A 15,698-nucleotide genomic window follows, 5' to 3' on the forward strand; every position below is an offset into this window, starting at 1 on the left:
CCTGTGACAAAAAGACACTGAGACGGGCTCTGTCTCTCCTGATCCACAGGGATGGGGAAAGTAGGCCAGGCTTGGTGTCAGACTGCTGCGAGGATCAGGACACTGGAGTTGTTGACTTGTGATCAAAGTTGCTTTTCACACTTTGGATGTCAAGAATCTCACAGGAAGAGAGATTTAAAGCATCCCTCACACACATGTAGGTCATATTTTTAGAAATGAGGCTTTCTAGTTGAGTGCTACGTCATCTCCAGTAACCTCAAGAAGCAGCCAGCCTTTCACTAAAACGCATTATCTGCTCATGGAAGTTAAACTATTTACCCCGCCTGCCCCATCAAAGACACACTAACACAGCCAAACAAGCACAAAATACTGACATTACAACCTCACTTGCAAGACGTTGGATCAGTACAGTACTGTTCTGTATTACTGTGATGCAATGGAGACAAATTTACCAACTCTAGTCCACAAGTAGAATGGATATTTACAAGGGTGCTGAATCTGCCCATGCAACGTACACAGACTCATCTTGTTGGAAATGGAGCCTATTCATGTGCAGCAGACAGAGAGGACTCATCATTTCTAAGCAATTAGACCAACAAACCAAGCTAATGCCGTGGGTTAACAGACAACCATCCCACTAATTTGCAATTAATACTCTGTTTGTCTGCTGACAAACTCTGTAGTAGGCTCTAGCGCGCAGATGACCCTGACAGAGACCAAGGCACCAAAACAGCCAGGAGATACTGTGGCTCGTCACGTGTTGTTTGTCCCCCCACACCCCCTCCGGAAATCTGTCTGAATCCATTGCAAGTTATAATCAGACGGCGAATCACGGGATCCCGCGCAGCCCACGATGCCGACGCGCGCTGTGCAAGCGCACACCGAGTCCGGCGGTGCTTGGGATTGGGTGGAGGGAGTGGTGGCTGCGGACGGAGTCACAGGATTGGTAGAGTTCAGCGCCAAAGTTGTTGACTCATAGCTGAGCAGCTCCTCTCCATCCTTCTCGGCACGGAGCTGTCCAGGGCCAGTGGTGCTGAAATTCTCGGTCTTCGACGCATCGTCGGAATTATTTTCTACTTTTTACGCTTTGACTGCTCTTAGTCATCCTTTGAAAGTTACAAGTTTCATACTCGTTTAAACGGCACTTGGTTGATATCTGCCCATCATCGCTCTGCCCAAGAGCGCATCGCAACTTCAACTTCTTAACCGAACAAATCGAGGACTCTCCAAAGCGCAACTATGGCTTTCATGGTAAAACACGTGGTGGGAGGACAGCTGAAGAACCTGACAGGAGGACTGACGGAGGAGAAATCCGAAGGGGAGAAATCAGACGCCGCCGCGCAGGGAATGACTCAAGAGGAATTTGAACAATATCAGCAACAGTTAGAGGAGGAAAAGTAAGCCAATGATTGAAGTTTCTGATTGTAAAGTTGTGATGAAAAAAGCCTGTGTGTCGGGGGTGAGGGGGTGGAAACGTGGCATGCTTAAACAGTGTGTTTTTCTGTGTAAATAGCAGAAAGCCCCCAGTGCGCCGCGCGCTTTTTTTACGCACCAGTGCAATAATATGAACACTCCACGCGCAGCTGCTCCTCTCGCCCAGGGAGCTCTCCGTCTCTTTGCTTCGGCAAAAATGTGTAGCGCCGTCTTTAATTTGGGATTCCTGGAATCATTCTTCCACGGAAATGTCTACATTTTGTGCCTGTGGCAAAAAATGTTCCTAATGCTGTGCGTGCGGCTGAATAATGGAGCGGACTGTGTGGTAATTAAAGTGGTGATTATTAGAGGGCAAATAACCAACAATAATACACATTAGTTTCGGCTTTTAACCGACTCTCATCATCGTCATTATAATCATACAGAAGTAACTATTCAAAATGACAGTGATTTAAAGCCAGGGGATGCCTGCAAAAATATGTCAAATATTGCCTTTGACTTAAATTGTTGTAATTCACTTGATTTTTTCCACTTTATATCATTTCAATCTTTCCCTTATCACCTTCACCTCACCTTCCAAAGTTCATTCTTTACACGCTGTTTTATTATTATATTTATCATGTAGTTTAATTTCAGAGTGCACTAGGTGAGAATATAAGGCAACAACAAGGTCATTTGGCAGAGTTCACCCAGGAGACAGCAACTCACTATTGATTAGTGTGATCCTCAGAGCAGAACTCCACGTCATATAATAAGCTACTATAAATAATCCAGGATAGGGATTCAGATCTGGTTTTTGCAGAAAAACAAGACAAATAAACCTGATTTTATTGGTTTCTGTCTGCAAGTTTGTTCAGAACCCAAACAGCACTACATACTGTCCTGTTGTTAAAAGGAAATTATCCAAATGTATCGTCCTCATCATCTAACACGTCTATCCAAAGTGTTTCACTGTACCATGGGCAGACATTTTCAAAATGAGTGGGAGGTGAAGTCCTAACTCTAGCAGTATTAACACTTAGCTCAGCCCACTGAGCTCCATAGGAGGCATGACGAGATGCTTAATGCTCTTCCGTCATAACGTGACCTTCTTCGGAGGCGAGTTATTAGTCAGAGGTGCTGAACACGAGCATAGGTCACTGAGAAGCTCGTTCTGCTCAGAATGAAGCAGAATATGGTTTGTGAGGGTGGGTTGGCGATGCTGACGTGTCACATACACACATTTTATTACCCTCAACGCGAAGACCACAGAGACGACCCCGGTCATCTGATGCCCTTGAGAAAGAAAGGCACAAAGCCCCGGTCATTGGTTGCAAGTGAGCACCACATGGCCCTTCGGTGTTTGGCCTACTCACGTTGATATGAAGTGAACTCAGGCTCACATGGACGCCTCCATGAATGCTGCAACGCCACATAAAACGACCTTCCCCTGACACATTGGGTACAGACACTTTTTGAACCATGCCGCTGGTCTTGGAGTGTCCCTCTGCTTTTAGATGATGCTGCTGATCTAATCCTTTTAGGCATGCAATGCAGCCTCTTTCACTGTAGCTTTGCTTTGATTAAAATCATCCACAATGTTTGTGTTTGTATTGCTTTTTGTTTCTGTAATCATGCTATGCTCAACCTTGGGCTGTACACACAAAATTGTAAAGGATTATATCTGTTGACTCATAATTTGTAAGAGGCATATCAGCTGATTTAGCAAATGATGGGGGACAATTACGAATTACACTAAAGCCATAAATATTCCAGTGACACTGAATGGCAAAGGCATTGCCAGGAGCCTACAGCCTGCCCTCTGCTGGAGGCCTCATACACTGTATAATGGACTGTTTTTAAGAGTTTTAAGAGACAAATGTAAGTAGGCTAAAAGACATTTGATATGGCCCAACATTCAGTTTCACCAAGATAAGTATTTTTAAATGTCTCAGTACTTCCTATGTATTTGGTTTAACTACCTGTTTTGCAGAGTAACTCACTCTTTTCAGGTTTTCCTTTACAGACTTAAGGTATTTAACATGAATGAGGCTCATCAGGCAGACCATGCTGTACCGCTTAAGTTAGTAAGTACAGGACAGACTGACAGCATGTGAGTGGTAATGAGTGCAGATCTATTAGTCCACAACCCGAGAAAACTGAAATCCCTCAGAGGAAAGCCGGACTGTCAGGATGCTGCATCTGGGGTTTATAAGCATAAGCAAAACATGTCTTGCTTTTCTCCCCATGGCGGCACTGCTGCTGCTCCACCTTCTGTTCGCTGTATGCCCTGTAGTTAGCGTTAGGAGGACACGGGGTAACGCTAGGCTCCAAGGCCTCCATGATCCAGATTCAGCAGAAGCCTTATGTTTATTTTACAGCTGAGATGCAACTTCACTTGACTTTAGAGAAGTACCAGATTTATTTTACGGCATATTTGGTTTGTAATATTTGGTGCGATACCCACTGCAAAAGTAAAGATCTTGGAGTTAACATTTGCATTTTCTATGTCTCATTTAAATAAAAGCGCATATTAAAAATGTATATATTTATATAGTCACCTCTGGTTGGAACCTAAGCTTCACTTTTTCAATTGTGCCCCCAAAATATTTTTCGTCCTCTCTTGCAGAAAAGAACGAGAAGCTCATTACGCTCAGAAGAAAGCTGAGCGAGCCACAGTTAGAACTCATTTTCGGGAAAAGTACAGACTACCAAAGGTAAATTAACTGAAATATCCAATAATCTAAAGAAAGTAAAGATAATCCTCCCCTTTAAAATCTGTATCGTGAATAGGCAATAGGAATAATAGTACTATGTTAATACTACTTTTAATCAATTGCTGAGTAATGTTCTTTCTTATTGGAATATTTAAGTGTTACTGATTCATTAATTTCATGATGTAAGGTGACCTTGAGCATCATTATTACTTCTTATTATTTGACAGAAGATCACATATTCTTATGCTTTCCAAGCCATGGAAGAGCTTGTCCTTTCTCTTGTTGGTCCTGGTGGACATGGCTATACGTCAGATATATATTATCTTTGTCCATGTGTGTCCACCTCAGAATGAGATGGATGAGACCCAAATCCAGCAGGCAGGGGACGATGTGGTGCTGCCCACAGAGCTTGCCAAGATGATCGCCGAGGACAACGAGGAGGAAGCACACAAGCAGTCGGTGCTGGGCCAGCTGTCCAACATCCAGAATGTGGACATCGACCAGCTGAAAGACAAAGCCCAGGCCACACTGGAAGACCTCAAAAAGCAGACGGAGAATTGCAGTCTGATGTGATCTGGCCAACTCCAAGCCCAGGAGATTAGAGTTTTTCTTGTACAAATATTTTCAGAGGCAGAGCTGCTCCGGGGGTAGACATTTTCTCATTGCTGTAGTGGAATGTCAGTTGGCAGAGCCACATATTAACAGTTTTTTCTGGTCGTGCAAAGTTAAACAGAAGCCTTATAGTACGATATCTTGGCTACATCTTACAAACCTACAATACAATTCTAGCCACAATGACAACCAGGTGAAACGGCTTAATTTGTTTGCCTTTTGACTTCCCGATATCTTAAAAGGTCATGAATGCCATGCATATTTTTACATAAATTGCCAATTAGCCAAAAATGTGGCTCCTCTCACTGAGATTTAGCCAATTAAAATAGCTCTGCCCTTAGAGCAGTTTCACCTCTGAGAAAGGTTTTTCCAGTGTATTAAATCCTTTACTCCCTATAACCTCCCCAGCTCTCTGTACCTCATGTGACCTGTGATAACACAATGTGATTCTGCAGCAGAGGTCGCAGGTGTGTATGTGTGTATGTGTGCAGGATTTTCTTGCTTCCAAACACACAGCAACTGATTTCAGTGATGAACACGTGCACTTTCAATAAGCGCATCAGTGAGATCAGCTGCTTCATTGGAATGAAAGCACACATAAACAAAGCTGACACTGATTGCTGTGTTATGTTAAATTTGGGGGAGTTGATGTAGGTAAAATAAAATAAAAGCTCGCTCTGTTTATTTTTCATGTACAAATGCGCAACATGGTAGAAATGGGCTGATCTTGGTCAAAAGTAGCTTGCTAATGTTGCTGCATCAGTTTTAAATATTCTCATAGACATATCATTTAGATTTTTCTGTACTTCAGTGTGCCTTGGATGTCCGTACAAGGTTGTCTTCTTTTGAGCTCCGAAATCTAAAAGCTACTTTTTACAAAGACGAGCCTTATTGATTTTTTTTTTATTTTTGGAAGAAGTTTCAATTTTTTTCTTTTCTTCTTTCCTGTTCGATTAAAAACCATTAATAATTACCAAGCAAGCACAGATGATGTCTTGCTGAAAGTCCAGATAGTTTTGCTACGTGTAATTCATGTGTTCCCAAATTTAACCTAGCATCAATATCAACTATACTGGAAGTATTTCTGCACATATGCTGCATTTATAGGTTAAAAGAATAAAAGCTGCTCAGTTAGAAGAAATGTAAATGCTTTACAAGTTGTATGCCAAAGCCTGTGTTGATAACACTCTGACCAACATTAAGGAAAAGGCACAAATATGTCCAGATGTGTAACGACAGTGTGTGTGTGTATAAATCCAAATACAGAGTCCGCATTCAAGTATTTATGTTCTGTTAGATGTACAGGTATCTGTTTGCCTATACTGTCAACAGCGAGTCATTCTGTTTCCATCAACTCACCGGGTCTTGCAGTGTTGTCAACCATCAGGTGACCTTTGACCTGTCCTCCATCTCATTGACCCCTCCGTCTCAGTAGTGCTCTTTCGTGCTGGTGGATTTCGTGTTGTTTAGCCAGTGTGATGCGTCAAGTGGTGTCTTTGTAAAACAGAAAAAAAAAACTCACCCTATAGCCGGGAGTGCTCATCGTAGTGTTACAGAGCACTCAGTCAGTGTGGGCTTACTGTGGTATTGTTGATTAATAGCCAAGTGTGAAGGTAGGGGTGACATTAGGGAGGATGCTGTTGATGTTATGTTACATATATGCTACATTTTGCCAGTGTTCAGTTTATGTAGCAGTGGTGATGAAGGTGATGTTGGCTTGATCTCACATCTGTCCCCGATCTCATTCCTTTTATGGTTCTACGGCCAAAAACTTTTTTTCCCCGCTTTGTGTTACTTAATATTTTTCTTTTAAGTTTAAACTGTGGCCAAAAAGATTTTGTTAATTTACTGTATGAGTTTTAATTTCCTCACTGTAGGTGCCACACTACTACTGAATGAAAGCGGAGGCAACATTTTTTCACTACAGTGATTATTGTCATCTGTTAGATACACAATTATATATATATATATCTATATATTCAGAATATTTCAATAATACGAAGAAGAAGAAAAGTTGCAATAAGTCCTTTTATAAACAGAGCTACTAGAATATGTCATGTTTCATCATGAGACGATATTCATGGGGGGAAATGAAGCCATAAAGCAAAACTCTTTGCTTTGTATGAGTGTTTGTGACTTGAAATAATAATTCAATAACTCAATAATAATAACAATATACACATATATATGATTTCTGTGGTGTCATTCTGTGGTCCAGATTTTTCAGGAAATGGCTACCATGACACGCAGTTTTTCTCCTTTGACCTTTTTGTTTTCTTTCATTGTATCTCTGTCATTCTGTTGGAAAGTATTTCAGTGACTTCTGCGTTTTAACTGCAATAAATTTTTTTATTATATTCTATTTATTAATTGAATTCATTTCTACTGTGTTTGAGTTTAAATGGCTTCGAGGTTTAGTGTGTCGTTTGTGCATGTTGTTAAATGTGCAGCAGCTTGAACACCAGGGGGCGATAAAAACACACTCACAATTACAGATTTGTTCATGAGGGAGGCTTCTGGGTGAGCCCCATAGATTGTGACTGACAAGTCAAAGCCGGGCTGTATTAACTAGTATTAGCGTTAAAACTAGTATTAAAAGATGTTAAGAACAGAATGTAATATTTCAAATGAATCTAAAAAACATCCTCATTATCTCTGGCAGCAGTGTGCTGACCGAATGAGTCAAGTAATCCACACATGAAAGAGGAAAGTTTAAAGGAAAAACCCGAACAAATAAGTGGAGAAACACAATGAATGCATTCACATATGCACCAGTTCACAGCATGCATACACACAGTAGTAATTTTTAGCTCAGGGATGATTCTCTATGTGAATGCTATGAATGCAGTCATGACTTTGAAATAGGGTCCAAGCACTTAAAGCAGGAGCTTCAATCTTAAAAACTACTCAAACAGACACTGTTTCAACAGGAACAGCGACTACTGTCCATTCATCCCTGTAGCAAAGACAGTAAGTATCCGAGGACTCAGAAGCTACTTTTAACAGCTATTTGGAAGGGGGTTACCATAACAGGTAACTCTGCTTATTTGATTTGGATGCCCTTCCTGACCCAGCCCCGATGGGATTTGGGGTCAGGTCCTACCACGATTGAACTAGGGAGCTTTTCCTTGTTAGCAAATGTGTAAACTACCATATTATGGAGTCACTCTTCAAGTGATTGAGAAATGTCACTGTAATCAGACTGTCATCAAGAATAATCCGTTGACAGATTCATGGAGGGAACTCTATATTGTGGTTGAGGGCATACACACATCAGAGAGTTCAAAGGTGCAAAATCCACAAGACAAAGGATGGCAAAGATGGGGGAAAATGTAGAGTCAAATGGGCATACTGCATATTCCAAAGAGTGAGTGAGTGGATGGTGTGCACCTGAGAACTGCTACAGTCATGGAATCTGGTGGCTCTGATATCCTGTGGGGGGCTTTTTAATGGCATGGTTTGCGTTTACTTTGTCCTCTTACAAGGAAGGGTCACTGCAGGTCAATAAATGGGTGCTCTGAGGATTTTAGCAAAAATTACATTTCAGACTGGTGATGTATCCAGTGTGTACCCTGTATGTCATCCTATTACAGATGAGATAGACTCAAGTTCACCTGTGACCCTTGACTCTTGACCCTGAACTGGAAAAGCAGTTAAGAAGATCTAAAAAGGTGGATGTAAGGATGGATGGTCGTTTTTGGTGAGGTATTATTATTATTATTATTATTATTACATATATACTATTATTTTTGTTCACTTCCTTCATTTTAGAAAGCGCCTTAGTATAAATTTATATACTAAAACTAGTGTAGTTGATCATGTTTACTAATCATGAATACTGTTAAAAGGCATTACCATTCATATCATTAGATTATAAAATAGAATTTAATTATATTGCACTATATAATCGATAATAACCCATAACTCATTTGATTATTCCTATTTACACCTAAAAATTTTCTATGCTATATTATATATTTGTTAATGATTACCAGTTGTTGTTGTTGTCGCCATCGTCGTTGTCGTCGTTGTTGTTGTGTAGGTAAGGCTTCATTAGCTCAGATTGGCGCTGCAGTTGGAAGTGTTGAAATATTTGAACTTCAAACATATGCCTTCAATCTGGCTTTTGACTGAGTGTTCTTTTCAAGAAGTTACTTTGTTTTTATTACCTCATTGTGTCTAAGTTGTAGGTTTATTTGATTTTTAATGCTTTCATTTTAACTGCTCTCATCACAGCATTTTTCACAGATTAGAGCCGGCTTGTTCCCGTACATTGTGTTTTATTTTATTTATTATTTGTATTGCTCTTAATTTAACTGACATACTTTTACTTTAAAGAATATTTTCTTTATGTTATTTCCATGTTTTATCTTTTTAGTTTATTTTGAGTGGCTTTCACTTATTATACTCTGTTAATCATCTGTGAGACACAGTGAACTGCAGTGATTTGCATGAAAAGTGATATGCAAATAAAGTTTTTTTAATTGACTGATCTCATATATATGCACTAGCTGTCTTTTTGTGTGTTGATCTGCATGTTTTCTCTAAAATGTCTGCTCTTGTCCAAAACGTGATCAACTGGTTTTAGTGTATAAACCCAACAAAACAAAATTATATTTTAGCACTTACTTAGACTCGTTTTAAGTAATAATTGCCAGTTACAGCTTTATAAATTTCATCCAAACTTTAATTTAACACTAAAATAAATTAAAGTAAGTTAAACTAAAGTTTAAAAAGGCCCAAATTTACTATTTAAAGTGTTACTTGCAGCTCCAGTGCTGACTCTGTCCCTGTTAAAGACACAGAGCTACAATAATTACCAGAATGCTATCAGTTCTTTTGCATTCTTGCAGATTTCAGGTTGGGCACCCATCTGCTCTGTGTGGTTTGTGCAAAACTGGCACAGCCCCTCTGTGAGGGCAGACCTGAAGCTAGAAAAGCTCGTTTCCATTTCAATGGCAGGAACGCCTGGGCTATTGGTAGTTTTCAAGTGTGGTGTGAAAGGGAATAGCTGTAAAATATATTGATGCTGAACCCCTCTCTATTGATAGGCTGCAGTGCGTGAACAATCTTCAGGCTGGAAAGACACTGGGCCACCGCATGGCCAATCTGACACAATTAGGGTGAAACGGGCCAGAAAATACTATTCTCTCCCTTTCGCCTCTATCAATCGAGGCTTAAAAAACTCTGCAGAATGGGGAGACGAGGGAGGGAGACAATTAGCGAGAACCTTTAAGTGAAAATCCTCATCGGCGAGGAAGCCATCACTGAGGTTTCTCCTTGCTCCGGAGAAACAGATTTGTTTTTCTTCGCTGAAATTTGGAGCAGTGAAGTTGCAGATGTGAGCTTCTTGCAAAGGAATGCATTTTGCAAGCTCCCCCTGCCTGCCTCCCCCTTTCACTTATGTTTTGCTACAGGAGGACCACACAGATCCTGGGTTTCATACAAGGAAAATTATAAACAGTTTCATCCAGCCTATCTCGTCATATACTGAGAGGATTTGTGCTCAGAGCTGTGCTGCTGTGGGCCTGGAAATGGGTCCCACGGCTGACTCCTCAGTGACGACCAATCGGTGGCCAGGATTGTAAATGAGAGAAGGAGGGGGAAAGGCGCGACTTTTTCTTTCTTTTTTTTCGTGGAGGAGGGGTGTTGTGGGGAAATGCTCGGCGGACCGTGAAGCGTAACAGCCAGAAGAAGGACAAAGACGCACATAGCGGGACAAAATGGGACTGAGAGAAATAGCTCTCAACTAAAAAAAACAAAAAAAACCAACAAGTTTGGAATGAATGCGTGGATGGATGTTAAAAGTAGTAGCGCCGGGAAGAATCGAAACTAGCAATGGCAGGAGAGTTCTAGTGTAATATCTGAGTTGTGTACATTAATTGTAGTTAGAGTTGTAAACTTTAGATAGCCCAATGGCGCGTTTCAGTGGCCACCTCAGATTTGCACCGGTGATGCGGAGACAGACTGCACTTTGGAGTTTGGATTTCTCGTCTTTGAACGGACATGCTTCCCGAATTGACTTTTCCGTTTCTTGCAACTACGCGTGGTGAATCCCCTGAGTCCGATCTTGACTTCTACTGTTGCAAATCTCACCGGGAGGAGCCAAACTCATCCAAGGTGCAAAAGTGAGTGGAGAATTTTTGAAAGAGCTGCGGTGTTAACAGGTTGTCTGTTGCGAAAACTCTCGGATGAAAAGAAAACTTGTATGAACTTCAGTGTGAAAGTTTCTGTGCCTGAGTCGCTCTGATCCTAATGTGCTGGTGGAGAAAGTGCACGTCACCGAACTACAACTCCATCCAAGCATGAAATGTTGGTGCAGCGCCCTGGCACTTCTCCCGTGGGTGCTGGTGGCCTTGGATGCACAGCTAATATGCTGGCAGGCGCTTCTCCGGTGCCACGACGAACCCGAGTGCGAACTTGCATACAATCAATACATGACAGCATGTGAAGGTAACATCAAAGGAACTAGAAAGCAATGCCCCAGCCACTGCATCAGCGCGCTGATAAGGCTGAATCACACCCGCAGTGGGCCAGATCTGGAGACCTGCGACTGCGCTCAAGATCTGGACTGCCTCAACGCCAAGCGGGCCATAGAGCCGTGCCTGCCCCGAAGACACCCGAAGGACGCCGGAGGTATAGGGTGCATGGAGGCCCGGCAGCGCTGCGAGGAAGACAGCAACTGCCACACCTCCCTGGCAGCCTACATGTCATACTGCGGGCAGCTGTTCAATGGCCGGAAGTGCTCCTCCAGGTGTAAAGCCACCATTCAGCAGATGCTGTTCATCCCAAACGGCATGCTTCTGAACCGCTGCATTTGCGATGGAGTGGAGAGGCCTTTGTGTGAAGTGGTCAAGGAGAACATGAGCAAACTTTGCTCCATAGGAGACCACAGCGTTGTTTCAGACCCGACTAAAGGTTATGAAGATCCAAACAAAAACAATTACCCTAAAAATGACAAAAAGGTGGATTTTAGTGAAAACTCCTCTGCTTCTCAGAGCTTATCCAGAGGCGTGTTGCCCTTGTTTCTTCTTACAGCACGGATATTATACTGAGGGGATGGGTATTTTTACAGTTTTATGAATAAAATGTACTGTACAAAAGCAAAATTATCCCGTATTTAATTTAATAAGGACTTGGTAACTTTCTCAAAGACACTTGAGCAGGCGATGCTTTGCTGGCAGAGGACTTGAATTCAGGTCTGCAGGATGAGAAAGGTTATTTTTTTCGTCCCTGGGCCCCTCAAACTTCTCGTGCTAGTTTCATGGTGACAGACAGCACTGTAATGGTTTGTGTAAAATTTCCACAACCTTAGTAATTCTCCATGCACATCTCACTCAGGAAGTATTTCCTTTCGATTTGTATACTGTACATGCTCCTTTTAGTTTTCCGAGTTAAAATTCCCCACCAGTTTAAGTTAAAAGAAAGCTTTTGTCAAAAATATCAAAAACATTTTCATGTAGCAGTGAGAGGAAATTAACCAGACCGTATTTTGTTGAAGCGCACGGCCACTTTGTTTGCCCTCAAACAGCTCCTGTTTATTTGGTTTGCTTTCAATGGTACTTGAAGTGTGGCCTTATTAAGACCTTGGACAAACATTGGATCCATCCAGTCTCTATTTGCTCTGCTCTCTATTTCAGGGGCCTTTTCATTGTTGCAACAGCCACACTTCAAATATTTGTAGGAACAGTGAGAGGACAGGCAAGGGTGTGTGATCAAGTACTTAAATTAACTGAAGCGCCTCTCCAGCACTCTGTCTTGTTCCCCTCCCCCATTTGAGATTGTGTTATTGAACTTTTCCTGAGACCACCCTCACCCCCTTCTTCCTCCATTCTACTGCCTACCCCCATTTGAGGCCTCTAAGGAGACCCCTATCTTTATTACTGCTTTCACACTGCTGCTACACTCCAGGAACAACTGCCAGCTGCTGGAGTGAACAAGTCAACGTACAACATTTACAGTTTGTCCACAAGACTGCTCACATCTACAGGTGGTCTGACAGTGCTTTGCTTTCTTTTTCCAAAGCACAATGTTGGATTTAAGCCACATATATGTAACAAACTGTGCAAGTTAAGGATGAGTAAGTCAGGTTTTATGAACAAAACAAACTCTGCTGAACAAAACACCTAAAGTAACACCAAGCAACACTAAAGCAGCAATGCAGTAAATGGTAAACAAAACATCAAGAAGTAGTCTTGATGTTCACTGTGAGCAAACATAGTTATAATTCCTTATTTTATGTCACACAGGTTGGCTTGAAGTTGAAAGTGTTTCTTCATTTTGTCAGGATACTTTTAAATTAAATGTTTTACCCAGCTATTTTCTAAATGACACACACACACAGATAAACTCAAGTTAATAATATGAGATTTTTACAACTTTTACATTTTCATGTTGGGGATCCTTTCCTCAGTAATTGTACTTTGAAGTCTTTTGTGTGTTTCGAGGCTAAAAACGTCAGAGCAAAACATCACATTCATATTTGTACTTGCACACATTGCTTTGAACAGCTGCTGCGTGGTTGATTTTACCTGTTTGCAGGTCCAGGGACTGAAACCAGCAGATTTTCAGTCTGACTTCTTACTTCCACGTTATGCTGAAAAAGGGGAAAATTAAAAACAAAGTTTTTGTTAGTTTTGATCACTTTTTCTGAAGCTGCCAGTTTGTGTCTTTGCCACTTGAAATGCAGTCTTAAACAATGAATGTTAAGTGTTAAATTATGAAGCTATAGTATGAAGAATGTGTATATATTTTACCGTCATATGCAGTAAAACAAGTGTCGCTTAAATGCTTTTAATATAAACAAATGTAGCTCAAAGTTTGTTCACAAAACCTGTTTTTTGGATGTAGTTTTCAATGTTTCCTCTCATTTTTTGGGAATATAGCAGTAAACACTTCAGCACGTCTTCCTTCCTCCAAACTGGAGGATGCGTTTTATAATACATATATGACCTAATGTAGCCCAAGAATAAAAAGGAATAAATAATGTTGAACTTTTAACCAATGTGTGCTTGATTTTTACATCATTTCCCTGTCATATTTTGGTGATCGTACATTACCTCAAAGTCAGTGGAGCATTCATGACTGTATGTGCATATTTAATGATAATATTTTTTTAAAAGTAGTGTAGAGGATCCATGCGGTAGTTTTCAACCCATTCATCTTACACACAAAAGATCTGTGGTCCAACACTCAGAGGAAACAAACTCAGTCTCAGGGGCTCACAAGCTAATGTACTTAATGCTAGTCCCAAAGCTGGATAAAAGGGAAAAGGAAGGGCATCCGGCATAAAATCAGTGCCAAATCAAACATGCAGATTCATCCATTGTGGCAACCCCTTGGGAAATAAGGGCGCATCCAAAAGTGTCTAGATATTTCAGTGGTATATGTGGCATGAGCTAAATCTGCATATAATGTGTAAACCTTCACATACTAGCACTTATTATATTTTAATCATATTTCTTCACATTAAAGTTTCACTATAAAATAGTTATATGACGTTAGCATTTTGGGTTCCTGGAAACAGTCATTCTCAAGTCAGCTAAGGGACTGAGTGGGTTTGTTTTGTCAGTATTGCTTTCAGTACTGGATCCTGTGTTAATTTTACCTTTTGTTCATTTGAAATGGGCGGTAATGGTCAGGTTGTAAGAGTTAGGAAGTTCTGAAGAGTACTATATTGCATTTCAAACACACGAGTCATAGTTACGTAGATGTAAAGCACAAAACCTTTAAAATGAAAAAGGTAGAGAAAAGCAGATAAGCCGATACTGGAAAGATTTAATCATATACCTTCAAACTTTCCCAGTGTCAGTGTGACTTTGCTAATGACCGAAAATATAATGAACTACTTCAGAGCAAGCCACCATTTGGTGCTTCCTCCACAGTTACTGAGGTATTTGCAAGTCGTTAACAAACTGTGAAATGATCATTAGCATTAGCAGTTAGGTGTGAGCTGAGCTGCACACCTGTTCTGCAAATGTTACTTTAGGCATGTCCAAATGGTACAAGCAGTCGGACAAACAAAAAAGGAATAAACTGAGGAGTAACGTTTTTCCACTATACTTGCGTGAAAAAAACAGACCTACATTTGTTGAGTAATTACGTTTTGGAAGTTTGTTACTTGAGCTAACAGGTGGCAAATTTCAGTAACATCTCCAAGCCTGGAGAGAACTTCTATACAGCCTTTACTGATTTTTTCTTTTTTTCTTTTGTAAACCACAGGAATTCTCAAGTAGGTCCAACTGTCTGCTGCGAGATAGAGAAACAATGCAGCCTACAGCTACAATATAGCACGACTCCATCTCATGTAGTTAGACTGTCTTTGGTTCAGTCTGTCTTAACCACTGCCATGCATCTTAAAGTCCTCCAAAAAAAAAAAACACCCTGTCCCCCCAATTCTGGGAGCAAAGTCAAAACAAACATGCACAGAGGAGCCTTGGGGATTGTGTGTGGAGGAGAATGGGGGGTGGGGTTACAGAGGGAGCAGTGTGCTGGAGCCCATTTTCTAAATTATCTTTATTCAACATTTCTTTAAAACAAACCCCCCTGTTCCCCCAACTCCAAAGTGGGGTGACCCATGGATTTGGGAGGTTCTTATGTCACACGCATACAATGTTCCATTCATGACAGCCATGGAGCCATAGCAACTAGCCGACCTGCTCTCTATGTAGAGGGATGATGGAGTCAAGGTCACCCAGCTCCTTAGGGACCAGAACATACAAACCCCTCTTTATAGGCAACAGTGATACCAGCACTACTCGTGTGTAGCTTTAACAGTACCAAAAGAAAAAGAGAGGGAGGAAGGGAATATGGAGACTGATCGAAGCCACAATGCTGTAGGTCGTGGTTTAGGAGAGGAGGATCGGTGATGTTTTGGAGGAGGGGTTGTGGGATAAGTTTTCCATCTAAGAAGCTCCCATTCTGGGCTGCATTACTGTAAGGTTATTCAGCAGACTT

At 41.2% G+C, this 15,698-nt stretch overlaps 2 protein-coding genes across 2 annotated transcripts; both read left to right on the forward strand.

The window, feature by feature from the left end:
- Positions 1-842: 842 nt before the first annotated feature.
- Positions 843-7,099, forward strand: cplx3b (complexin 3b). Its single transcript, XM_082523651.1, has 3 exons — positions 843-1,397; positions 4,043-4,130; positions 4,479-7,099. The coding sequence occupies exons 1-3, from the start codon at positions 1,240-1,242 to the stop codon at positions 4,701-4,703; spliced, it is 471 nt and encodes a 156-aa protein (XP_082379777.1). The 5' UTR covers positions 843-1,239; the 3' UTR covers positions 4,704-7,099.
- A 3,032-nt stretch (positions 7,100-10,131) lies between these two features.
- Positions 10,132-13,742, forward strand: LOC309699888 (growth arrest-specific protein 1). The gene has a single exon (XM_082523099.1). The coding sequence runs from the start codon at positions 11,048-11,050 to the stop codon at positions 11,795-11,797; it is 750 nt and encodes a 249-aa protein (XP_082379225.1). The 5' UTR covers positions 10,132-11,047; the 3' UTR covers positions 11,798-13,742.
- Positions 13,743-15,698: the final 1,956 nt, after the last annotated feature.

The sequence above is a fragment of the Aulonocara stuartgranti genome (genome assembly GCF_965226115.1).
Source record: "Aulonocara stuartgranti genome assembly, chromosome: 1".
Lineage (NCBI taxonomy): Eukaryota > Metazoa > Chordata > Actinopteri > Cichliformes > Cichlidae > Aulonocara > Aulonocara stuartgranti.